At 39.5% G+C, this 27,540-nt stretch overlaps 1 protein-coding gene across 3 annotated transcripts in view; it reads right to left on the reverse strand.

Annotated features, from left to right (window-relative positions):
- Positions 1-27,540, reverse strand: part of RET (ret proto-oncogene) — a 78,312-nt gene that overhangs the window by 25,458 nt on the left and 25,314 nt on the right. For 2 of the 3 annotated variants that reach the window (XM_084210478.1, XM_084210476.1), the window contains exons 2-9: positions 11,185-11,436; positions 9,332-9,625; positions 8,620-8,861; positions 7,430-7,631; positions 6,776-6,975; positions 2,307-2,565; positions 1,012-1,137; positions 116-226 (exon numbers count right to left, since the gene is read on the reverse strand). In XM_084210478.1, coding sequence (XP_084066604.1) covers positions 116-226; positions 1,012-1,137; positions 2,307-2,565; positions 6,776-6,975; positions 7,430-7,631; positions 8,620-8,861; positions 9,332-9,625; positions 11,185-11,436 — 1,686 coding nt within the window. Of the gene's footprint in view, positions 1-115; positions 227-1,011; positions 1,138-2,306; positions 2,566-6,775; positions 6,976-7,429; positions 7,632-8,619; positions 8,862-9,331; positions 9,626-11,184; positions 11,437-25,824; positions 25,942-27,540 lie in introns of those variants that run through there. The other variant, XM_084210477.1, reaches the window with a different exon arrangement.

Genomic DNA, 27,540 nt, shown 5'->3' on the forward strand with positions numbered 1-27,540 from the left:
GCGAGTGTGACAATGCAGAGATGTTGAGCTTGTAAAAGCATCTGCGCTTGGGAAAGTGACATTTGAGAAGCAATCAGAGGTGTAACAGAAAAGCCCATCCTAAAACATTCCCTACTTGTGCAGTCCTGGGGACACACAGCCGGGTCTCTGCCCTCCACCACATCACAGACGCCATCCGGACAGGTCTTGATGCTCGGGGTGCACGTGGAGTAGTTTGTGGTGATCCCTGTTAACAGAGGAACAGCTGCACTAATACCACAAGGAAGGAAAGTTCATTGCATCTTCTCAGGGCACACTAACACTCCAAACCACAGGTTATGGTGCCTTTTAAAATTAATATCTATGACTACAAACACCTGCTAAAGTAACAGGCAAGACAACAAATAAAGACAAATGGAAGAAACCATTTTTTGCTATCTTTTCTGCTTTTGACAGCCCTCTGGTCATGTCACTTGCAGTTACTGTGAATATTGCTTGAAAAAGAGCTGGCTGACCACTTTGAGACTGAAGAGCAGCTTTCACATCAGAGGATTTCTCTAGACAATTTCACCCACTTGAATAAGAGGGTTACAAGTGGTTGTAGAGAATGTATGACACTTAGGCACTTTGAAGGGATGAAGCACCGACCCAGAATTGTTGTTCTGGAAGAGTCGAGTGCTGTCACCCATCAGATCTGTGTTCCAGAGCACAGAAAGAGACGCTGCTTTGTGCTTGCTGTCTGCTGGGTGCACCTGCTCCAGTCACACAGCTGCAAGCTCAGTTCACTTCCTGCTTGTTTATGTATCATGATCAGCAGCACCAGGGTCAAGATGAAAAATGGTCCTTCCAACTTCACCTCATTTTCCTTTTTAGTGCGTATTTCATATGGGTATTATGATTATTTTTTTTTAGCCCCAGCTTCTGTGTAGTTCACCATACCATGTTTTCCAGCTTGTATCAGTTTGTATCTATGGAACTCAAAGGCACAATTACAACCAAACAGAAGTTTGACTTCACACAACATAAATGTACCTTTCCCACTCCCCTGTCTCCACTGGCATCTTCCTGTTAGCACTCCCAGGCCTCCACATTCTTCACATTCAGCACGGTGCTTACTTATAGCACAAGAGTCAGGACAATCCTCTTCTTTTTTTAAAACTGTTGGGAAAAATTCAGGACAAGGGAAATGAGCACACAAGCAGGTCAGCTCAGAAGAGGGAAACAGTTTTTAGGGATAGATAGGAAAGAAAGACAGATGAACAAAGCAGTGAAAGACTCAAAACTGACTGACCCAATTATCAGTAAACTTAGGGAACAATTGAAGAAAAACCCAGGTGTTCCTGCTCTGTGAAATAGAAGATGAAGAGCAAGACCATGAAGGCATGGTTATGTCTGCTTGACAGCACACTGTCACTGCCTAGAATATGTGCAAACATACTGATAACAGAAGAATGGAGAGCACAAATACTTACAGCTTCATACAGAATGTTTAGTTAGGGGAAAATACTTAGTTCTTGGGCTAACACACTAGTAACCCAAAGAGCACCAGCTAGAAATGTGTGTTTTCAGAAAATATGAGACTTGTACAAAAAGAAAAGTCCACTGCATGCTTTTGTTTCTTTTTCTTGAACGCATTTGCTCTTGGCATAGGAGTTCTCAACTGATAAAATGTAACAGAGGTGTTGATCAGGTACAGTTGTACAGTTTTGCATAAAATGCAACACAGTTTGCAGATAAATGAGAATGTTTCCAGCTAAATCCTCCTCTGTGGGTGTTACAGGATATTTTTAACTTCCTTCCCCCTAAGGGTGGGTCATCACACTGCCCTTAAGAACTTGAATTCAGTGTGATTGCTGCATGAATATTAAAAAAACGATTTTAAAAATTGTAGAGAGAAGGGAGGAGAAAAACCACTGAACAAACACACTTGGGCCATATAGTTCTTTCTTCAAATAGACAGATACACACATATACCAACAGACCCTTTTTCTTCTTCCACAGGAATATGTGAAATACAAAATAAAGGTCACACATAGACACACACACACACTAAAGATTCTTCTTAATCAAAGGTCATCATGAATATTATGAATTGCATACAGTATCTCACCTTTCTGTTCATTAGTTCTTCAAACAAATAGCAAACAAATAGCTACTACAGGAAGGCACAAATCAAAATTCAAAATCCAAACTCTGTGATCCATTACCTTGTAGCTCAGACTTGTTTTCATTGTCAGTGACATCAATTTACAGATCACCCTGCTAATGCATCACCTCATACCAATAATGCTTGCTAATAAATAAATAGTTCTGACTGGGCTACTTACGAGTCCCTTCCAGGACAACAGTGAGGAGGGTTTTGGTGTGTTTCCTGCTCTGCTTGTCAGTAGCTTGAACAGTGTACTGTATTTCCTTGCATTCAGGTCTGCGCAGCACAGAGGAATCGTTCACATAGAGGCTCCCAAATTTGTCCTCTCGGCCTTGCAGAATGCTGACAGGATAGCAGCTCGAGTTGGGGGACAGCAGCTTGTAGGTGATGTTTACACCACGGAATTTCATGCAGTTTTCAATGCAGATCTTTCCCACCTAGGCTCAAACACCAACAAAGAAATCATAGACAGGAACAAAACTCTACACAAAAAATACTTAGCGCTTCTCAAAAATATCTGAAATAAAATGGAGCACACTATACCTTGCCAAATTCAGTGTTTATTTGGGGTTTCCAGATTAGTTATTTTCCTACAAATGCAGTATGTAAATGCTTTAAATGTGATTTATTCTCAGTAAAAACTGAGACTTAAAGTATTAACTGTTGTCTTCAGACTAGCAGTGAAAATGTAAAAAGCCTTGACACAGACTCAGTGGTATTTGGTGCCTACTGCTGATGGGCAGCAGTGTTCAATGGGAAAAAGACCCTGAGATTTGGGAAATTCTGAGTTCAATCTCTGTTCTGCCCCAGGCTGAAAAACTTCTGTCATCCTTGAGAAATCAAAGAGCTCACCATGAATAAAGCTGAGGTACTCTTTAAAAAACACAGAAATTGCTATTACATAATTTTTATAATATTACAGTCAAAAAGTTTCTGGCCAGAGGTGCTCTCTAAAGGCCTTAAAAGGAATAAGAACCTCCTTGTTTCCCATTTGCAATTTTAAAACATTTTAATCTAAAAATGAAAATATGTTGGTTTGCCATATTTGAACTTCTGTGTGCCAGAGTATCTAGACTAGAACACTCCTCAATCTAAAACACATCATCTAAGAAGCACAGGAATGTAAAGCCCCATCTCCTGTCCAGCTCCTACAGGAACTGATCCAAAGCTCACTTCGGTTTTTCCATTTACAAGAGTGGGATTTCGATCAGGCCCAGAGGCATTGGCTTTCTTTGCAGGGAAAACCACAATGAGAAGGGTGGGGTGTTATTGAAAGGAACTCGGTGATGGATTATTTTCAAATGCTGCAGTTAAGAAATATTTTCAAGAAACACCACTGCTGGTAAAAGCATATCTGTACATCTTGGTTCCAGCATTCTTACTAAAGAATGTTATAAAACAAAGAAGTTCTTGTGTACTAAGACCTCTTCCCATGAACCTGGACTATTTAAAGTCAGAGAAGAAGCCTTTGCAGTTCTAGAAGCACACTTTGTTATAGGATAATCCCACTTCATCTAACTTACTCCCATTCACATCACTGATGGGTGGTCATTCGGCACCATTCCTGTTGGGATTTTAGGTGGCAGGATAACACAGAAAGACTATTAAAGCCATCAAAAGCAAGGACATTTCTTTCTGGCTGTCTCCTCTGCACAACATGCTGGGACTGGCAGGAAGAAGACAAGATTTCCACTGTTCATAAACTCTGTCTAGACACGAGGTCTAGACATGTCCCTTCCAGAAGCACGTCAGTGCAGCTTTGGTGCCACACTGCCACTGGCAGTGCTCTGCTACTGCTCAGATGGTGCTCCTTGGAGGAGGAGAACACAGTCATGATCCATGGTATTAACCTTTGCACAGACCACACTGAACTGCCCTTCCTGCCTACTCTGTCATAACTGCTCTTCCTAGGCACCTTTTTGAGCACAGTAATTTCCTTTAGGGGGATTGGAGAAGACCCAATAAATTCAGATGATCCCATAAAATCTGAAGAAGAGATCAGTCAGTTTATTCCTTAGAACAGCACATTGGCCAGTTTTGCTTTCTCCATATAATTAGAGAAAAGGCTATAAAGGTCTTCCTCAAGAATTTTCTGTGAGAAAGATAGACTTTCTCTTTTTGCCTGATTCTGCTGAGGAAAGCCCAACCTTGCAACTTTGTTCTGCTCCACAAGTTCTGGAGCCAGCTCAGCTCTCAGGTACACAACTCCAGAAAAAAAGATAAAAGGAGCTACTTCCCCCTTCTCATGAGGGTGAAAAAACAAGTAATCAGGGTAAAGGGTAGCCAGGTTTAACATCAGCTTAGGGGAGAAACCTACAAACTTGCAAGAGTCTCAACAGTTCACACAGAAATACCATTATTAGAACAGAAAAATCCACCCTTCAAGTTCCAATGTTTAATAAAATCTGGATAATGATACTGTTCCTCTTCACTGAATTCCAGGAGCTGTGGACATATAACCTCTCTAAAAATCTCAGCCAATGTTATTCATCATTTGTCTCGGTAAATATCAACAGAGCTTTAAGTCCTTTGATAAGTTAAATGCCACTGGGCAAGCCTGCACTGTCAGGCTGTGCTTCTGTTATTCAATTCATTTAGCTGCTCAAATAGACAAATGGCATCAGCCCAGCAGTTAATAATTTGTTCACGCTCCTGTGTTCTCCTTAGGGCAGGAGACAGTTCAGCCTTCATACTGATTTGGTCCAGTACTTTCCCTGACTACTCTGGCACATCAAGGCTAATTACGCAGCCAGCCTTAATAATGTGAAGTGCTGGGAACTAAGCTGCTTACACTGACTTGTGCTCCAAGCTGAGCACACTAAATTCAAATCCAGTTTCAGAAGTAAGTGGATGACACTTTAACTAACTGGGAACACCACCTCCAGAGCCAGGATGAGTTTTGCACTTCGCTGCTCAAGAATCAGAACAAAAACTCTTTGTGAATTCGTGTTTAGGCAGCACAAAGAAAAAGATCTCCTCCCAGAGACATGGAGCTCTTGCCAGGAACAATTTCCCCTACTTCTACTGCCATCCAGTGAAACGGCACAATTAGTGTGAAATGCCACTGTTTTCGAAAATCCTAAAAATTCCTTTTCAGATGTTTGACTCTCATGACAATGTTCCACACCAGTAGCTTTAAAATTTAACTGGTTTTTTTTTTTTAGTTTTGCACCCTAAAACTAAAAAAATCCACATTCTCTTAGATTTTAAAACTGAAGTGTTCAAGCAATCCCAGGGTATGCAGAGATAACCATGGTTGTCCAAATTTAATTTGGAACTCGTTAACTGACAATGATATTGTATGCATACACCTATATATAAAGACATGCACACAGAAAACAAGCCAACCAATTCACTAATCTAAATTCATACACACCTAACAGGTAAGTGTCCACATTTGTTTCAACTGCAGTCATGTTGTGACACAGACACAAGAATTCTAGATGCAAGAGTTAGACTATGAGTATCTTACATACCTGTGCTATTATTTCTCTTAGGGGGAAACCCAGGTTTCACCCTATCCCCAGGAACAGCCGAGGGTAAAGCTTTCATGGCCTTGTGCTACAAAAGCCTCAAACCTAACATCAGAGATAATGTGATCTGCACAAAAAGAACAGACTATCCTCTGAAGTTTCTAACAGACTGCAAATTGAAAAACTGCAGCCACAAGGCATCATGAAATGTCATTAAGGAGTAGCTTTTGTAGTGAGGTTGCTGCTACATGAGCACACTTGGTACCTTTTTCTTATTTAGGATATTCAATGCAGACTATGGACAAAATGTCCCTTGTCAGAGCAGTAGAATTTTCACTGGTCACAGCCTGTTCTGTACTCTGAAGAGCTATCAAGCTGCAACACATTTAATCAGATTAGATATAATAACATGCAATTCCCTTTTTCCTTTTTTTTTTTTTTTAATTAGCCAGAGGCTTAAAGATTAATAAAACTTAATTCTTCCTTAAAATTGGTTTTCTCTGCAATTGGGATGACCATATTTTAATTTCAGTCCTCCTCTCTGCTACAATACTTACAAGGCGTGCTTTCCAGCAGCTCTCCCAAAAGGGTTCATCACTGATGTTTTTAATACTTTCATAATATTAATTGCATTGAACTAGTTCCTTATTAATGTACATGTTTCATAGGAATTACATTGTAATTTTCACCTGACTAAGGTCAACCTGTTAGAAAGTGGCTCTGGAAAGCATTATTAATGGCAATGGTGGTGATTAAGCTAAAACAAGGGTTAAATTAGGAAACACATGAATTACTGACTAGCTATTACCTAAAGAAAAGCCATTAATATACTGAGATTCCAACAGCTGGACAAATGCCTTTTTTTGCCCTTGACATTGTTGCAGTTATTCATGCCTAAGCCACTCACGGTTGCAAGTCCTCCTGTCCACAAGGTGTTATTTCTCTCCATTAGTACTTCCATGTGTGGCTCCTCCTCTGTTACTACATGGTGGGAGTGGTAGTGCCCAGCCTACCTGCTACCTCCTACATCCAGCAACAATCACAGCGATAACACATTTTTCAGTGATTCTGCTCAAAGCAGTTAAAACCAATGACCACTGTAACACATCTGGCCCCAGTGATCCAGCTCGTAAGCTCCATCAGAAATGGGAAGTATAATTAACATGGTTCTTACTTGTGCAAAACGTTCAGCATTTCTGTTCACTGTGAACTGATAAGTTATGTTTGAAAACTGAATGCTGACAGGGAGGATGGAGACATTGAAATGAAGCATCACGGATCTTTCCGGGCCATGAAATTCTGTGTCATTCACCAAAACATCCAGCTGGAAGGAACGATGCTCTGTGACTGAAATGTTTTTATTCAGTACCAGCTCTGTGAAGGAAAAGATTCGTCTATTAGCAACCCACATTATCTGCAAATGCATCTTTTAATACTGCAAGCCCAACGAAAACAGATGCACCAAATTTAATTATACACATCCAAGTTTCCTAATAGGAAATAGAAGGCAAGTTAAATATGAAATATGTTCTTATGCTGTCGTTCAAGATGTTTGGGAGGCCTTCTTCCCTTCTACCTGCCAAGCCAAGAATCCTACAATCAAAACCTCTTGCTTATCAGTTCATACATCATCATCCCATACACTCCTTATGCTGAGGTGCACAAGCTCCATTTTTTTCAGTACATACTTAAAACTCAGTGTTTTATTTACATGAAATTTCTCAGCTTTCTTTGGCTCAATACTTACAACATGCTCAGAAAAATGCAAGAACTTATCGGTCAACTACTAAAAAGCAACTTCTCCTTTATGTGAAGAAAGAGTCCTTACTGTACTCGTGCCGAGTTCCCCTCACTTGGCTGCCATTTGGGCTGAAGTGGATCTCATCAAAGATGTGCTCTACACGAAATGTTTCGCTTATCCAGGGATCGTCAGTAATGATGGTTCCTGTGTATTTCTTTCTGCTGCTTTCAAGGGGATAAATAGGTGTGGTGTCTGCATCGTACACAGTCAGCGTGGAAAGAACAGTGCCCTGGTAGGAAACAATAAATGGCACTGCTGAAGGACCTGAAGCTTTCTTCTTCTGATAACTGTTTTGGAGATTGAAATACTGGTCAAACAAGACCTTACAACTTTCACTGAAACCCAGGCAAATGTATTCGTGTCTTGTCAAGACTCGTTCTAGTCAGGAGATGGCAGCAAACTCCTAAAATCAGTCTTTTTCCTTCCAGACACAAATACAATCAAAATATACTTGAAGGGAAAACTGACTACCAAGAAATCTTGCTGTTAGGAAACAGAAGTTCTCTCATGAAACACACAATGTTTATGCAGCCCCCCGAAAACTATTCTCTATTCCATTGACTTAAAAAGGGTCATTGAAGCAAGGGCTGTGCGTGTGCAAGGGGAAAGACACCCAGGGATTCAGACCTCTTGAAAGATTTGCTTGGCATAGTAAGGGAAAAATGGGAGGACACCATTAAAACAAAATCCTGGAGTCCACCATTAACAGCCTGGAAACTTCACAGGGGGAGTGGTCTGTCTGTAGAAGCCAACCACTACTTCTACAGCATCCTAATAAATGTTCTGAACATAGTCCTGATGCATGACACAAATTTGCATGTATGGGACAGGCATGCACATACACTTGCTCTAACAACGCAGTTTTAATCCCCTGGGGGAAGCAACCCTGTAACAAACAGAGCAGAGTTCAGTATGGAGAGACCCAAAGCGATCCTGACCACAGACACAGCAATTTTCCATTCTGTCCTTGGAAACTGCTCAAATTTCTTCACAGTCTTTAATCACTAACCCAAACTCCTCTTTCTTTAGGATATGAGTAACACATAACTTGGGGCAAAGGAATCCTATAAACAGCATTTTACAATCATAAACCTACAGAGCACAGTATGGTGATAGGTGATTATCCAGGCAGAACATGATGCTTCCCAGGAGTCCTGCCTCCCACTGCTGTGCTCATACTTCAGGGACTAGGTAAAGGAGAACATTACCAACATTACCTCTTTCCTGTTGAACTCCACAACAGCATCTGCAGTATCAGTGCCATTGGGAAGGAAGGGAGGAGAGTCATCTTCATCTAACACGTTCACCAGGAAAGGCACCTCGACCTGCATTTCCCTGAGCCCCTCTCTGACGGTGCACTTGGCAATGAGCTCGTATCGCTCCCTCTCCTCCCGATCTAGGCGCTGCGTCACCCGCACGCTGGTGGTGTTCTCGTTGTACCGAAAGGGAGCTCCTTCAGCTGCAAAACAGCCACAGCACACACAGCCACAATCACTTACTGCATAGGGCTCCAATGGCTTTAAAACTTCTCTGCAGCTCAGTAAATCCATTTGGACAGCATGACCACACAATAAAAGATTCAGAAGTGAAACAGAAGGAACTTGAGTGGTTGTATTAGAGTAGGGAGAAGGCACAGAATATATGAGAAGATTCCACAGTTTAGAAGCAGCACAATTTAAAGCTCAGGATTATTCTCAGTCTGCTTTTAGCAGAGATAAAATTCTAAAACTGATCTTTTCTTTAGGGAAGGGGACATTCCTCCTTACCATTTCCTCTATATATCTCAAAGGCAAAATCTTCAGGCTCAGTTTAGGTTTGTAAAAGAACTTCCTTTATAGAATCTAGATTATCTACTACAAAAGAGATCTTTTAAAAGCGCAGCTGTTTGAATCTATTGCTAGTACGTGAGCGGCTCAGGTCCCGTTTTACCTGCAAGCAGTTTGTAGGAAATGCTGAGATTCTGACACAGATGATGAACTGAGGGTAGCCGGAGCTGATGAAAAGTACCAGGTGGTTTATTCTCCTTGATGTGAAAGGAGAGATCCATTTCTGTGAAGCAAAGCTGCCTTGCTGTCAGGGAACTGCAAGGTGGTGCAGTAGAATTGATCAAAGAGAGGAAAACCGTGGGGCGTGCAGTGAAGTCACATTCCTTCTCTTGTAAAGGGTGGGATGAAAGGAAGACATACAGCATCACCTTGGAAAATGGCATCCAATTTCCTACAGCTTCAGGAGGAAGAAATCACCATAAGAAATATCTTACAGTAGACAAGCCAACATTTATTTTTCTTATATTCTACCCTAGTCCATTACTCCATAAATGATCATTTAATCTTATTAAGTGGCAAAGCAACTCTTCAATATGCCAGATGCTGGTGGGAAGACATTATACCTTAATAATCCAAATAAGCCTAAAACTCTAGGGCTTGGCACCAATTTTGCATTATAGAATCCCAAAAACAGTATCAGCATTCTGTCTGTAAGATACTAACATCTGGCAGTAATCAACTCTTTGACAGGACTGCTTTTTGAAGAGACTAGAGCAGAGTGGGGTGGAAAACAGGAAAAATAATACATGAGATGGCAACAGATACTCAGGACAAATCCATTTCAGTCACAGCATTCCAACAGTATGTACCAAATTGTCTAGGTTCGGATAACAGACTGCTTCATAATTTTCAATTATGACAAGGTGGACAAAAGATAAAATCAAAGTTAAAATCAACCTGTGGCATCTACTAATACATCTTCAACCCTTGTTTTCATTCCCTTGACTACAGACAGCACAGTAATATCTCTGTAATAGATCTAACTCACTTGAAAAGAAGTTCTAGGTCACTTTGATCTGTATGAACAAAAGAAGGCTCTCGGGTGCTAAGTAGCTGTTCCTCCTTTGTTCAGCACAAATATTTGATATACATGAACGCCAAGTACCAAAAATGGATGAAATATCAAACACTCAGCACTTCAAAAATGAAGCATTAAGTGTCTGAAGTTGAAAATTTCAACATCAAGGCACCTAAGTCTGAAGGTAGCGTTGATATATGGATCTTACAAACTGAAGACAGTTACTACAGACTCTCTTCAACAATAAAATTTCTGCAACTGATCACAGTGGTATGCCATTAACTCCTCATCCATTTCCTCCTCCACCATCTAATGATAACTAATTTCCTCACAGATCACAATCACCAAAGCCAATTTACTGTTAGAGCATAAAAGAAGAGACAAAACCCCTGAGATAACGAATTTTTGTAGCTCAACAGTAAGCTTCTCTAACAAAACCAAATCTCAAGAGAGGGAGAGAGGTCGATTAACCATTTCTTCTAAGAGCTCTTTGATGTTACATGCAAATGCAATTTATGAATCCAAGTAACCAGAATTCAAGGACCATTTACGTAAGAATCTGAACCACTCTCACGGCATTTGTCTTGGAATCCCTAACACAATGGAACCGGTCTAACTTTCATCAGCAGATGTACAAACTGCAAATTTCAGTGTAAAGCTGTGACCTATACAGCTGTGAAATGCAGAAAAATATTTCCAGTAATCAACTGTCCCACCCTACTGGAGTTCCCAGTGGGAGCAACAGGATCTGTCCCATGTCAGTATCTGCTTTGGCACACTGCTGTGGATTTCACTGGGTCTGCTTCCTCATTTTAAAAGGTCAGATGTGTTTTTTTCAAATTTAATGCTCATCTTCCAATGGAGAGATCTCATTGTCTGAATGTATTTTTCTTTAAGAACAGATACCTCAAGAAAAAAGCTGCTTTTCTCATACTTACACAGCATGTTAAAGTCCTCTCTATCCAGGCTTTTGCTGAGGTAGAGAAGTCCTGTTTCTTCTCTGATTTGGAACCAACTGTTTTCTTGTGGTCTTGCTCGAGGAACTATGAGATTGTGGCACAGATGGAAGTGGGCCACTTCCTCACGGGAATCCCTCAAGGCATGGATGCGCAGGAGCGGCGTTCCCGCTGGCTCGTCAATGTAGACGTTCTCCAAGTACTCCTTCCTGGGGAAGTAGAGACCCAAGGCCACTGCAAAGGAATGCACGCGAGAGAAGAGGCAGGCACAGTTAAATGATTTTGGGACTGGTGTCTTCTTAATAGATGTGTTTCCAAAGAAACAAAGGTTTCATCCTTTAAGAAGTAAAGAAGCATTAAAAAAATAGGTGGGAAAAGGCAGGTCCTCATCTGGTGTAAATAAATACAGTTTTACTTCACTGAAGCCAAGGACACAGCCACACATACTGTTTATGTTCAATTACAGTATTAGCTGCTTTTTGAAAGCAAAACTGCTTTGCTGTAGACAAGGCCTGGTTTAAGATGAACGCTTAAGGAAGCTCTGCTTGCCAAATTTTATTTAAGTTCCTATCTGGTGCTCTCAGTTGTAATTCCATCACCTCACAGATGATATCCAAAGAAAGAAAAAAAACCTTAGATGAAATCACACACTTCAAAAGCCTTTAAACATGTTCTCTGTTGAGAGAAAACACAAAAATTTATCAATGGCTTGCACACTTTTCCTGAGGTTACACAAAACCCCTCTTGCAGAGCCTTTTTGGCTCCCCCCTTTCTAAACAGGCCAGCATGATATTTCTGAGACAGAAAATGGTAGTTAAAAAAATACTGAAAGAGTTTTAAGTATTTTAAATGTGACAGATAGGAAAGTTGAGAAGTGATGGACAAGGGAAACATACATTACTTTTTAGTACAATGACTGTGACTGACCTGATCCTTTCCCACCCTGGCACTGAAGGCATTTACATTTCGTAGGGCTCAACTGCCCCTTGGCGCTGGTTTCTTCAGCTGATCTCACCTCACCAAGTCACTGTGCAATGGCCTCTCTACCTGTTTGCAGGGCTTCCCTTCCAATTTCACTTCTTGAAAATGTGGTCACAGGGGAACGCCTGATTTGCAAGGAGGGGACAAAGTGATGCTCACACAGACTGAAATACTGGAACTGTCATTCCTGGACTTTACACGCACTGACAGCCAGTGCTTGTTCTCATCCAACTTGAATACTTGCATACTGCAGAATTATGCATCACTTCATCCAACTGATAAGGAGTCAGGCATATAAAAAGCTCATACATCTGCTGAACAAATGTAAACAATAACAAGTTCCCTATGTTACTAATATAAAGTTGTCTCAGCTTAAATCAAACCAGATACAACTGGAAATGATGGTAATGCAGAAGTAAAATTAGAGATATAAAAACATCTTCAAAATAGCTGTAGTATGTATTTATTCTGCATTAGTATTGAATCTAAACTGTTCTACTGAATGGAGTGCACCACAAACTGTAAACAAAAGATCTCCAATTTCATTTAGAAATACCACAGAAACCATTGTACCTTGCAATGATTCAGATATTATCTCTATCCCTGGATGGAATTACATCCATCAGGTTTTCAGATGCCCATTATTTTTTTTCTACATATATCTTGCAATATATGAATAAAGTGTTAAAGTAGTATGGTAGGCGAATTTGTTCCAAAGGAATTAATTCAAAGAAAACCCAACCAGAGTCTTTTTGAGAGTTTCAGAAAAGCATGAACTCTTGACATTTTCTGTCCAGAAAATATTTATTATTTTTGATTCTGTCACTATCACCCTCTCTTCTTTGTAAGTAAGATTCCTGAATATTTGTATGAAATTACAAATATTTTTTTCAGTCCCTCTGTCTTTTTTGAAGCCCAGGAAAACCTGGAGAATATGTGCTGCTAGAACTCCTAACAAATGGGTTCAGTAACAAGAGAAACAAGGTGACATCCAAATACAAAGCCCATTCCATGTGCAACTAATTAGACCTCTTGAGGTATTTTGTGTAAAAACTTGATTTTAAAACAATGAAAATTTCTTCATGAAAAAATTCAACACTGAAAAATCACTACTCAAGACTAAAAAATTACTTTCAACTCACAAATGCATATAAATGAGGCTTACACAACAGTAGCTGTTATTTCCTTATTTCCAAGACTGAGGTGAACAGTCCTGTGTGCAGTGCAAGAACCAGCAACACTGCAGAGATAGGAAATCACCTCCAGCAGAAGGAGCTTATACAGAGTATACATAAACAATATCAATGTATATCATGGGAAGTGGAAAGGGAGAAAAATGGGACTATTTTGACTTGCAATTATTTGCTTCCTTATCTTAAGCAAGTGTGCTAATCTTTATACACTTTGCTCTGCAAATGAGGGCTCACACTGCACACGGGTACAGTCGTGTTCAACCAAGCACATAAATAATTATGACAGACATGGCCCTTGAATAGCTGAAACCTGGCACACAACTACATCTCAGCAGAGTCAGCACCCCCACTGCTCTGCATTTGAAGGAAAAGGCTAATACTGATGCTGCAAGACTCTGAAGTTCTTTGGCATCAGTTCACAGGAGTCTTCTCCATTGTCAGAAAGAAAGGGAAAAAATCCTGTAACATAAAAAATCTAATTTCTCTGTAAATAACAGAAATGCAAAACAATGCTTTGTATTTTGAAGAGAGGAGGTTTCCTTAACAAAATAATTTAGCATTTACACACTAATTAGCTGGAAATGTATTTCACAAGTTTCAAAGCCACTTCAAGAAATTAGAAAAAGCTGCTGTAAGAGATTTAAATAGACACATGCTCTTTTTCCACTCAATTCAAACCTAAAACTGATTAAACTAAATTCTGTCCATTGGAAGGGTTAGTTTGCAGTGCAGACTTCCACACTGAGGACAATACGCAAGGGTAGTTTTAAATTACACCAGTTAATATGTCAAATTTTCCTATTTTACTTAGAAAATAAGTATTTGAAGTGAAGAATCTTTACAAAACTGCAAAATAAACAATTATATATAAAAATATATATATTTATATATAAATATCGTTAAGACATCTAGCAAGATTCACCCAGTGTTGTGAAATTACTGGGATTTTGTGAAGTGGTTTGTATCACCCTGACTCAGCACTGAAAGAGATGAGAGATATGCAACAGACTGCCCAGGTCACAACCACTCTCTGCATATAAATCTTTGGAGGCTAATTTTAAAGGAGACCTTTGAAGTAGAAATGTAGCACCCCCTTCTCAGAGGTGTGTTCATTCCTTTAAGCCCTAGTGAGTTAAAACCAGATTCAATAAACTTGCCATCTGGCAAGTATGCTGCAGGAGGAAGAGGTTCTAATCCTGGCCACAGTTCCTAGTGCCCTGAAAAAAAAAAAAAAAAATCCACTTCCAAGGACTTGTGCAAGCTTCCTATAGAAGCCAGATGGAGTCTTTAATGAATCTGCCATTTAAATAAAGAGGAATTGAGATGGTTACATTCAAAACTGATGGTTTAAGAGCTTTTGCTTAGGAATTAAAAGCAGAGAAAAAATTTGCATTACAAGCTTGAAATGCACCACAAGAAGGTTGTGCTCTGTAGCATCACAGAATCATTAAAATATTCTGGCATCTCTGAACATTTTTTTAGAGGACACTTCAGCTCTCCATACTACAATCAGCACAGGAAACATGGCAACCTCTGATGGATGAGCAATATTATGGGATAATAATAGCGTATCAGTAACACACAGAAGAGAAAAGTGATCACGTTTAAGCGGATGTAATGCTACTAACTAATAGCTCCTACAGGAAATAGATACAGTTATGACAGCAGTTTTCCAGTGCAGGGAGAGAAAGCAGGTAAAATGAGAGCAGAGAAATGAGATTATATGTACTTTGAAGCCTTCATGATTGCCTTTTGAAATAAGGCAATTTTTCATGTGGCTTTTTTCCAGTCATGAATGATTAGGTAAATAATGCCTTTTTTGATACAAATTGATTTTTTCTGAACACAATTTGCTCTACAAAACTTTAGATGTTTTTAGTGCTTTTTATGCTTGCCACTGTCGTCTTGAGTAGCATTTGGGGATGGCTCTTGATGAAAACTCCTAAAGTGACTACAGCGACATTATATTCTTAATACCAACCTTGATGACAGAAAATACAGTTTATCATCTTAGCCACAAAATGAAGGCGCAGGAAATTTTTGTTAGATATAGAAGAAGACTTGACTGTAAGGGATTCTCCCAAACAATGTCTGTAACCATCTTTCAAGGTACAACTACAGACTTCAAACAGTTTTGAACTAGCAGATGTCTTATGAAGTTCATAGTCAAACTTCAAAGTTTGAATGACCACCGCTTGGTTTAGGTTACACTAGGCATTTGAACAAGAAGTTCACTCTTGATTTTAAAAATTCAAATGGCTGAAATATAACATTATTCACTGAAGTTATTTTGGGTTTCATTACTGACATAATTGAAAACTCTCGAGCCTGAGTCTGTTACCTTCAAACTTCTTTTCACTAGTTCCTGTTAGTACACTTTTGTCCAGTAAAGGAAAATCTTCACAGATCTCAAGGTGCCTGCTGGATAAATACGCATTTAAAAACAATATGACCAGTTTGGTTTTTTTAAAAGAAAAAAGGGGGGGAAAAATCAGCAAAATGGAAATGATGATTGTTTTTCATCCAGCAAGTAGTATACACCTATCTAACCCACATCTGACAAAATTTACTCTGAGCTTCTCAGCATTTTGGGGGAAAACAAAAAAGTTTATTTAGAACAGAACAGCCCCAGGCAATCAAAATCTTTAATTCAGAACTGACATGCATCTCCAAGAAAAGGGAGATGGCTCTTAATGCAATGATAGCCCCGTCAATGTAACATACAAGATTTAATATTATAACAGATGAACACAGGAGTCTGTTGTTAATAATCCTCCATTTGTTGCACAGCATCAGATTTCAACAGGCAATTATCTGTCAAGGTTAGTTTTGTGTTCCTGAAATAATTATCTTTACTTCTGACAAGTAGCCATTATGTTCCATTACTAGTATTAATATACCTAACATTCGATTAATCAGAGAACAAGGCCAGTAATACACTTTCATATTTTAAATTAAAGGACTTGCCCACTTAATTCTCTTCTAGTCTCTACACAATTAGGAAATAAACTCGCCCTCATTAACCAAAAAGTCTGTAATTTAGGAAAAACACTGTCACCTGACACAAAAGTAGTATGGAACAGTAGAGCTAGAAACACCACTTTGGATTCAATGGTCAGCTGTGCCAGCGGGGGACACGGCAGCAGTGGCACCGGGACCCGGAGCTGCCCTCAGTGCCCAGCCAGGCACCGGGTGAGCCAGGCTCCACGCAGGGCACGCTGCCTGCTGCACAAGCACAGCTCACAGAACTTCTCCTGGTTTTACACAAAAACTTCAGTCAAATTCTGCCACCAGCTGTTGAGGCTGCAGCAGTCCTGCCTGGCTGTAACTCCTGATGGGTCTGAGAGTCACTGCCACAGTGACAGAGAACAAGTGGCATTCTCCTAATTGACTAGCAAGCCATTCACACAGCTCAGTAGCATGACATTATTTACTTTTAGATGTGTCATTTTTAAGCTGATCACTACAGAAATTGTAACAGATATGGTATGAGCCCAAGAATGTAAGAAACTGCATTAGAGTGAAAATGAATTTTTTTCACAAACGTTCCCCTCTGGAGCCTAGGTTAGAGTGGACTGGGGAAAAGATCACTGTAGGGATTCATACCAGAATTTTGTTACAGTGGTTGTAGCCAAACTTATGGAGCTGGATAATTGCTACATGTCACCTGTTGTGTACATTTACATGTAGCACAATTGTTGGAGAACAACAGAATAAATTTCAGCCTCGGTAAAATACACATGCTTTACAGAACACAGTACCTCCAGGGAAAACAGGTCCATACGAAGTGATGGTAAGCAGAAACAGCCCTTAACTGGAATATACTCCAGACCTGTTAAACTGCTCTAACTTAATTGCTTCTCTTGTGATTTTCCTCACCAGATTCCCACACTCATATTGAAAATGACCCTGAATTTTAAACTGAAAGCATAGAAATTAATTAGAAATATTGTATCAGGTATTATATTAAATATAGTATTATATAACATATAATTACATATGATACAAATATATAACTAGATATAGCAGTAAATATTCTGCTAGTCAGCAAAATGAGAAAGATTTTCTGGTATAGGAAAATAAGACAGACATGGTGAAGCAGAAAGATGGATCTGACAAAAACAAAGTTTGTTTCCTATGTCAGGCATATTGAACAAAAATATAAAAAAATCAAAGACAGACCCTAAATTTATCAAAAAGAAATTAATTTTGATTTGTGATAACTGCCAAGACTTTAATTTATGTCTCAATTCAAGACTGGAAAATCTGTGCAGCCCAGGATCTACCAGAGAACAGGAGAGCACCTCTACTGAAGCTTCACTTGGGAGTCCAGACTGAGGTCAAACCTGCACCTACACTTTCCTTCCAGAGCCTGTACCTCCGTGTAAGTTTGAAAAAACTCCTCTTTAAGTGCCACAAAGGCTAGAAGCTTCCTTCCTCTTCCATTCTTATAATTTGTTGTTTGTTTTGGGGTTTTTTATTACTTTAGCAAAAGACAAATGTTTGATGCTTCACTGTTCTAAATACCAGTGTTAGTAGAACTTGAACTATCCATTGTAGAAATTAATATGCATGGAAAGCTCCTTGTGAGAGACTGCAGGGGTTTCTGAAAATTCTTCAGATCCTGATTCTGCCACTTGTGTGATTGAATACTTTGTCTTTAAAATATGGCCTAATTGTTAGAGAATATCTGGATGCAATTTTGCTCTGTAGGAGTACAGAGCTGAAATCTAAGACAAGGAAATAACTGTATTGCAGCACAAATTATATTAATGAATACTTAATAGAATTTTTTACTCTGTGTATGATCTCATGTGCCTTCTAGAATGTGTTTATATACTATGTGTATGTAAACACTGTTAAAATGAGAAGCTAGAGAGGTGACACGCATCTTACTGTTCTGTGCTAAAACTGACACACTACTTGTATCAAAACCATAAATCCTCGATTAATAATGGAGTGACATACAAGTGCTCTAAATCCTTATTATACTTTAATTAGCTTTCACATGTCTCTACTCTAACAGTGCTGAGCTCACACAGAAGATAAACATTATAGCAGCAATTAGGAGAACAAAGTACTGACAACCAAATAGATTTGTTTCATAAAAACATAAAAATAAATCACAGGACACTTATCTGCAGAAATTGTTCAGCATACTTGATAAGATCAAAAGATCCTTAAAGGCAAAGACAAGTTTAAATTAATTATCTTAGTTAAAAGGATATCAGTCTCAAAAACATTTCCTACATTAAGATACAGATCAAGATCACTGTGCTGATTCCTTAATAAGTATAGAGTACTACATTTTCACAATCCCAGGTCATGAAAATAAATGAAAACCAATTGATTTGAACCTGTTGATTTATGACAAAGATTTGTATATGCACAAACTCCTGCATTCCATTACTACTTAAGCTCAAATTTCCCCATTTCTCTTCCTCCAGCTGCACTTGATTCTGCATCACCCAAATGAACACAAGTCTTCCTGTCAATTATAAATAGATGAAGTCAGACATAAGGGATCACTTTCTGACAGCTCACTGCAGTTCACAAACACCTCCATCCATTTCCTCTGCCTAAGCCACCTTCAGAGAGAGAACACACTCAGGTGAAAAAAGTACCAGTATTTCTCACAAATGGCTTCTTTCCTCTCAGCATCACTGGACTGCAACAATGAACTTGGCCAAATGCAACAGGACCAATTCGGGATAATCGCACAATGTTTAATTGTTCTTGATCAACACCAGTGACCCTGCACCTGGATTGTGGAGAGAGGAGTCTGATTTTCAGAGAGAAGCTGCATGCAGTACCCTCTCATTTTCTAGGGAGTGGATGACTTTACAGCATCTGGATCGAATTTTTACTTTGGATTCTCCACCGTTGCACTGGAAAACCTATTTTCTATATTTACTGCAGATATTTTCTATATTTACTGCAGATGTGTAAAAATTAGCCTGCTTGACCTCTGCAGTAAATAGGAAATAGCTCAGCTTGAATGGTGTTTTATGCACAGCTAGTATCTCCAGCTTCTCTTATTTTCTCCAATTCCTGCAGCTCATGAGAGAGAGACAGAGTAGTATAATTACTGCTTTACAGCAGGAGGCAATCAATGAAAACTTTTGCTGCTGGTGGTTGAAAAGTTGCCAGAAAAATGGTAATGACATGAACGTCCACCCCTCACAGCAAAGTGCTGTTATTAAGAGCTGCTATTCTCCTTCCAAACACTCAAGGGAGCTATAAGCCTACAGTTCAATTTTTCAGTCCAGGAAGTGAAATCTCACTCTAACTGCAAGCTTATTTGTTTATTGATTTATTTAGTTTTGTCATGAATTAACAGAGCATTTTGGTTTATTCACTATATTTTAGGTTAAGATTACTGTATTTTAGGCAATCTGTGAATCAAATGCAGAACATAACCTCTTATGCTATTATTTCTTTTTATACTTTATTAACTCAGTCCAATGCATATACATATAAGAACTAAAATACTGTTAAGACACACCTTCACTTGAATCTCTAATTCCTTAAGACACTGGGAAATACATTTTCTTAAGTGCTCTTACAAGGCAGACTGCTTCTAAAATAGTTTAATAAGAAACACCTGCCATCATTTAAAAAAAAAAAAAAAAAAAAAAGATGATAAGAACCCCCAGTACCCCAACTGTGAACATCGCTGTTTAATAAAACAGAACTTTTCCTTTGGGGACTTTCAGTCATTACCACACAGTAGCTACTCATTATGCTGTTGTCTTAAAGCATGAATGTTGTCAGCAGAAGGGCAGAATTGTATTGACAAGGCTTGGAAAGGGGCCGACAGACCACTAATGATATGTGCTGGGCACTGCTGCCTGTTCTAGACAGCTCTTCTCTGCTGCCTTTGAGACAGTCACGAACTACATCGCAGCACTGACAAGGACAGGAATGAGCTAGAGAAGTCTGAAAGAAACAATAGTAAAAGCAGCAGTAAAATCTGGAACAGCAGAGGCCTTTACAGGACCTTACAAGAGCTTTATTTTCCTTTAAGTGAATTTCTGGGTTCCAGCCCAGTTCCTTGCTAGAGGGCATGCCAAACCACCACAGACTGCCAAGCGAGCGCATGCACAAAACAATCCTCATCTGATTATTAAAGATTGAATTTGTCTAATAGATTTCATAACTATTTCAATGCCTTTTTTACTTTACAAACATTTTTACTGTAACAGCTAAAACTTTGCCCCATGTTTATACCCTCCACTGCCAACAGAAGAGAACCAATTCTTTGTATCTCTGACACATACAGTCACTTTTGATTTTCCTAATGCTGCTAGGCTGCAGCTTCTCTGTTGGGTAACTTCTTACTGTCTTTAAATATTAGCTACTTTTTCGACATCAAGGTCTGCACCAAGTCCAGGCTTGCACTGATGCACACAGATCACTGATGCTGACATTTATTCTGAACTCTCACTACCAGAGCAGTCACTCTCATTACCCATTTTTGATGTACAAACAAACTGTAAGTGACAGACCCAGAGTCAAAGGAAGGGCTACCATCCTTCAGCGATTAGCTCCTGGGCAGCCCAACCCAAAAAGAATATTGAAATACAAAGTTTATACATTTACATTTTTCTCAGATGGTGAAACTGATGCTTTCTGCTCTGTCCATGAGCTGAAAACACCTCCAGTGGCTTCTCCTGTCACAAAGAAGTAATCAGGGTTTGGTACAGCACAGTATCTCCATGCACACTTTATCAAGGCATTTTGATTTTGCAACTCCTCTGCAAAGGGGCTTGTTGCACTATTTCATCAAGAGCTCATGTTTTAAATTTAAGTGTCAGTAAGAAACCTCATTTCCTCTGCTTCCCCTCTTTCCTGATCAAGGCAGCAATATTCACAAGCTAGTAGACTGTAACATATAATGAAAACACAAGTTCAGATTTCAACTGAATACCACAGAAATACAAATTTAAAACTTGGGTGAGTCCATTAAGAAGTGCCTTTCTTTACCTCTGCCTTAAACAACCCACACACACACCAGAAACATTGTCATCAACAAACCAAGCTGGGTTTTAAAGTCATGGTATGTGACTCAAATGCATTGACTTTTCTGTGAATGCTTTTCAGGAAACAGTTTCCTTGCATGATGAATAAAAAGCTGCCTGGCTGGATGCTTTTTATCATGAAAACTTAACAAAGCTTAAGTTTACAGCATACACTTATCCATTCCCATTTTCTCATTAATGACACCTGTCATGATCTTGTCAAAAGGAGATGACAATATACAAATCTTTACAACTTCCAGATTTCTTTCAATGCCACAGCTACCACGAATATACTCACAGAAAAGTGGACTCTTCCTTTCATAAATCTCCTCTGCCAACACGTTCAGGACTCAAGGCTGAAGGTAAATGTTCCTAGAATTTGTGAAATCAGTGTGACAAAAGACAAGAAATGGAAACTAAAAAACCAACATGCTGGACTAAACCGGTATTCTCATGCTGCATGGGATTAAAAAGAGCTGCCTTAGGAAATTTCAGATCGAAGTTCCAACTTGTTGGTGCAATTAGAAAAATTGAGAAAGAGAAGAAGGAAATGCAGCATGATCTCTATAATATAATTAAATGTCCGTAACAAAACATTATCTGCGTAAATCTTTATATTGAAAAACTCAGTTTCAGTTTTAACATGGATCCACACTGATTTTTAGACTCTACCACTACATGTATGAATGCAAAATGCACACCACAACCAAGCCAGATACCTAGGAAATTTTGGGAATAGTTTCAGGCTACAGAATAAAAGGTTCAGGGTATAAATCAACCTTCAGGTCACAGAGGTCCCCTGATGAGCATTAAAGCCACTTCCCAGAGCATTACCCAACCACACATGTATGTTTTCATATTTTTGGCGCACATTTCTTTTGCTGATGTGCTAATATTTTTCTGAGCACAGTAAAATCCGCTGGGCAACTGCTCACTTTGCTAACCAGACTTCAGTGTGAGAAAAGTGAGGACAGTCTTACTTAAAAAGTATTTTGTGGCTTTCCAATTGCTCTGCTCTGGAATGAACATTGACAAGTTCTGCTGGCCCTCCCTGGGAGTTCCCACACACCGGCTGGCAGAGATGAAAGCAGTCGGAAGGAAAATAAATGTCATTCCTTTCCATATTTCTCTAATTTAAAGCAATTATCAATTTAATAAACACTGGTTTCAAGGAAAGAGAAGATTCTCACTTTGGGCTTACATGAATCATTTTGAAGGCAATGCTGTTCCCAGTGACTATTCCCTATTTTTGTATGTTATTAGAAAAGGCCTGACCTCCCATATTTTTCCATGCACTGGACAAGACTTTGCTCAGCTAGCTAACCCAATTGCTTGTGCATTTGGAGCACAATGTAGAATAAAAATAAAAAAAAAAAGACAAAAACCCCAAAACCAAACCAACCAACCACAAAACTCCAACTGTGTTTCTGGTACAAAAGGAATTCCAGTGAAGCCTGGCCCCCACATGCCACTTTGAACATTCCTTGGGAGGGTCTCTGCCTAGATCTGCTTCCAAGCACCTTAACATATCAGTTAGAAACAGACCTACTACTACTTGCCAGCACTTCTGACCAGTTTTCAAGCTCACCAACTGACTGGTCCTTCTGAAACAGAAGAATCTTAAAACCATAGACTGACAACTATGTCTCACATAAGAATGCACAGCAGGCTCTAAAAGTTCCTTAAATGCTTCAAAGTTTTACAGGCCAGGTATTTTTCATCAGCAGTCTTGTCTCTTAGATTGAAAACAAGTTAGGAAGAGCTGGGCAGGAGATACAGGTAAAACGGCTGGAAGTTTCACCTCAGCATGAGGAAGAGATTCTTTCCATTGAGCACTGGAATAGGCAGTCCAGGGGTACCATGGAGCCTCCCACTCTTGAGACATTTCAAACCCACCTGGACGTGTCCCTGTGCCACCTGCTCCAAGCGACCCTGCCTCGGCAGGAGGGTGGGACTGGATGATGGCCAGAGGTCCCTTCCAGCCCTGCCAGTTCTGTGACAGCACAGCTGGCACCACGGAGCCACACTCACCAAGCAGCACCTGGATGTGCAGCGCCCCAGCTCTCCCCCAAGAGCACACATTCAGAGCACACAAACCAAGCACTAAATATGGTTCATGCTCCTGATCAGCAGCTCACGCTACTGCACCAGGCTACAGGCTCAGAACAACTGACAGCTGCAGGCACATCTCACAAAAATACCTATTTTTAATACAATCACTGCCTCACCCAAACTTGCTGAGGTCAAGAGCCCTCTAAGACTTCACCAGCTTTGAGACTCCAGGCAACATTTTGCAAATACTTGCTGACAGGATAAGAAGACAAATTTTATCATACCCACAGCAACATGAATGTGTGAGAGTATGGGTTACACTTAAGGAGAGAAAGATGCATGCTTGGGGACTATCGCATACAAATGTTTAGTCAAAAAGAATGAGAAAGTGCTACATTTTTAAGAAATTATGATAAGGAAAACATATTTAAAAGTCTCAGCTACAATTCCCTGGGTAATGGTGCATGCTGTTTTAAGCTTCTCTGTCCAGAATTACGTTCAATATAGTATTTGGACAATTAGCATTATTCTAAGAGTTTAATGTGGTTTTCTGTAGCTTTAATTCAGCAGTATTTTGATTTTAAAGTTAGACAATATTCCCTTTCAAACCAAAATTAATGCAGCACATCAATGGTAATCTTTCAATGATCCCCATCCATTTGAATGAATGCTACTTTACCAAAAAGCCCAGTGGAGTCAGTCAGTCTATACATCATTAAGCCCACTATTTTTTATTGGATACCATAAGGACTTTGTGGACCTACTCAAAGCTTTTTGGCTGACCCAATTTTTGCTGAAATACAACTTTTTACAAAGATCACATTGCTTTGACTCTGCAAATGGGAATGCCTAGTTGCAGATATATTATTTTGTTTTGCCTTTGCACATTTGATTGGCAAACCTCAGAAAGGATCTCACATGTTGCTGCAGTGAAGATCAACAATGTAATTTTAAAATTAGATTTATTCATTATGGGTTTAATCCACTTTTCTCTGAAAAAAGGCAGAGCAAATCCACTTATACAGCTGTATGAGCAAAATATAACTCTCTTCTGGAGCAGGAGACAGAGAGTAGAGTTATACATCAGGCCTCTGGGGTTGTAAGGCTGAAGTCCAGAATAGACTGGGCAGCCTCCATGGCCGTATGTCCTGCATGCATTGTAAATTGGATTCACCTGTCACCTGCAGACAGCATTTCCATTTCCTCAGCACTACGCTAATCATGGGAGGTTAGCTCATTTTTGAGACACCCTGGCCATCTCTCAAACATATACAATTACCAGTACCTTTTCCACTTCTAAAGGAAAATTGAGAAGGCGCAAACAGATGGTATTTGATTAGAAACAGTGGTCTTGTGCTATAGATTTCTTAAAGACAAGATATCACAGAATCACAGAATGCTTGAGGTTGGCAGGGACCTCTGGCGATCATCTGGTCCATTTCTCCTACTGAAGCAACACTACCTAAAGCCGCTTGTCCTATAACCTTTTTTATGCCAAGCCCAGAAGTATGCCAGTCAAAAAAGACATTTTGATCACACTGAGACATTTACAATTACAATAGCACTTCATACACTTCACCTTTGATTCAAGAAAATTAAGCTGTACACGAGTGAAAGATGACCTTCCTAGTAATGTTTCCTTTTACAAAATAAGAGCCATCTGCCAAAGATTTAGCACAATGATAAAAGATTAAAAGCAGCTGCATTAAAAAGTTGCTATGGATTTGATATTTAAAAAAGCAAACAAAATCAATATACATAGAATCCACACTTAATAAATATATATGCTAATAAAAACTGCACTGCCTAGACCTTTATAATAATTGCCAAAAAAAATTCAAATAGCTTCTTTAACCTGTAATCGTGTTTTTTTCTGGTGCAATTTGGATTAAATCTGTCTCTTCTTAAGTATGGAGAAAACTGTTTTCTAAAACAACTAATTTACCCTAGAAAGCTCATAAATGAAGCTGTTTGCTGACATTCAGCACATCTTCATTACAAAGTCCCATGTTTCAAATACAGAAACAAAGCAAGAATAAGATTAATACTGCTTATATTTCTTTTCTGATTTAAACAATTTATGTATCAACACTTGAGTTTCATAACACATTGGTTATGCACAAACTACGCTGTGTACTAGTATATGCTCATTTAAAAGCTAAATACATATCTGTGAAAATCTAATGAAAGTAGTAATACAGATACACACATACATGTTGAACCCAAATCTTTTAGACAATCAAGAATTGTTCAGCATAAATGCTCATATGCTCTTCTTCTGGTTAGGATATTGTGCACAAATTTTATATGTGAATACATTAGTACTTCCAGTAGACCTTACAGAATTGTAAAGAGTTTTTCCAGTGTTAACTTACAGAAGCCTGTTTGTTCTTATAAGATCCTCATCTCCTGCACAGCTCTGTTTCCCAAGTTTTCCTTCAATCATCACACGATTGGCACCCACAGCCCTCCAGAGTTCTGGCAAACCAAAAGCCTTCTATTTATCAGCCTCTAGCTATAGACAGAGAGAAGTGAGTGAAACTGGACTGTTTCCTAAAATAGTGCATGATGCTGAAGTTTCCAGTCCTGGAAATACAGTTCACGTGGCTGTGTAAGCACACAAGCGGGTCCTGTGAAGCAAAGGTACCCATGCAGTCTGCGCTGAGCTTGTGGCTCTGGGACCTCCATGCCACAACCTTTGCTGGTATTGGCAAGGCCACCAGAAGCTGTTCTCAGCCATATTTTGTCTCTTCCTCCCTGACCCCATCGCCTCAGATGTGTCTCCCACTGTGGAACTGTGTGTGACTAAAGGAGCAAGCTGGGCTTAAACCAAGTGTGCCCGGAAGGAAGGATGCACAGACAACCCAGTGCATGGGGCCTCACCTGTCCACAAGCTCTCCAGAGCAAAGGAGAAGAGTGGTTCCCATTCCTTCTCCCTTCCCCTCAGACAGAGGTTGTCAGCCAAAGCAAGGAAGACTTAACTGCTCTTTAATACAATCCAATCAATTACAATTATTCAAAATTGAATAATTCTCACTTGAAGATGATAATGCTTCAAAGGGATTTTCCAGAATTTTTTCACTTGCCCTCAAAGGTGCCACATGTTCCCCAGGGGAAGAAGGGCTGGCAGCCAGGGGACACAGGGAGAACACTATGAAGCACTGTCAACTGAGAGTTAAAGCTTTAGGCTTTCACTAGATCACGCTCTCGGTAGTGCCTCACTGAGACTGCAACCAAGACACTCCATTTCACTGGCACGACCGACAGGATTTGTGAGATAGTGGCACTGAGTTATTTGTTTGGGAGACACGTGTGACTTGTCCATCTGCATGAAAAACGTATGCTAAGGTCTTTTAATGAGGACTACATGCAATGTCTGATAAGAGAACAGATTGCTGCATTACCTCTTCCACCATAATCCAGACAGATTGTCAAGCAGACTGGGTCAATCACCATGTGTTTTTATTTATTCTTTTATTTATTTATTTATTTTTCTTGCAATTCCTCGGAAAACTGACAAAAGAAACACAGCAAAACCCCAATGAAAGAGTTGATGGCTTTTGTATTTTGGCACTACTTTACTCTGCCTTTGGGATGATGAACTTTCTCACACATTTGATTGATGTAACTAGCTTAACTGATTAATCACTCTGCCTCCTAGCAGTTCCTTCCTGCTTATATCCAAGGAAACAGTCAATTAGGAGTATAATTAATTCTTCCTTTCATGATGGGGTAAATTTGGAAGGTTGTGACCACATGAATGCAGGCAGTGCAGCTGGTTAATCTGCAACTCTGAACCTCATGCTCCTAATGAACAAACTACAGTGTTCATACATCAAACAACAGACAAAACACCCAAATCCTCTACAGTGCATTTGGATACCTGCAAAACCACACATGGAGGAAACACATTTAACCAGGAAGGTGCACTGAAAAAAAATCTATGAATGTGCTTTTATGTCAAATACAAAGAAAAACACCCAAAACAAAATACTGAGAACTAGTAAAGCAAGGTTAAGTACATTCAACAACTGGGTGGGCACAACTAGTAAAACAGATTTTTAGCACAAACAATAGAAAACATCATCTGG

Source organism: Fringilla coelebs (assembly GCF_963513975.1).
Source record: "Fringilla coelebs genome assembly, chromosome: 8".
Lineage (NCBI taxonomy): Eukaryota > Metazoa > Chordata > Aves > Passeriformes > Fringillidae > Fringilla > Fringilla coelebs.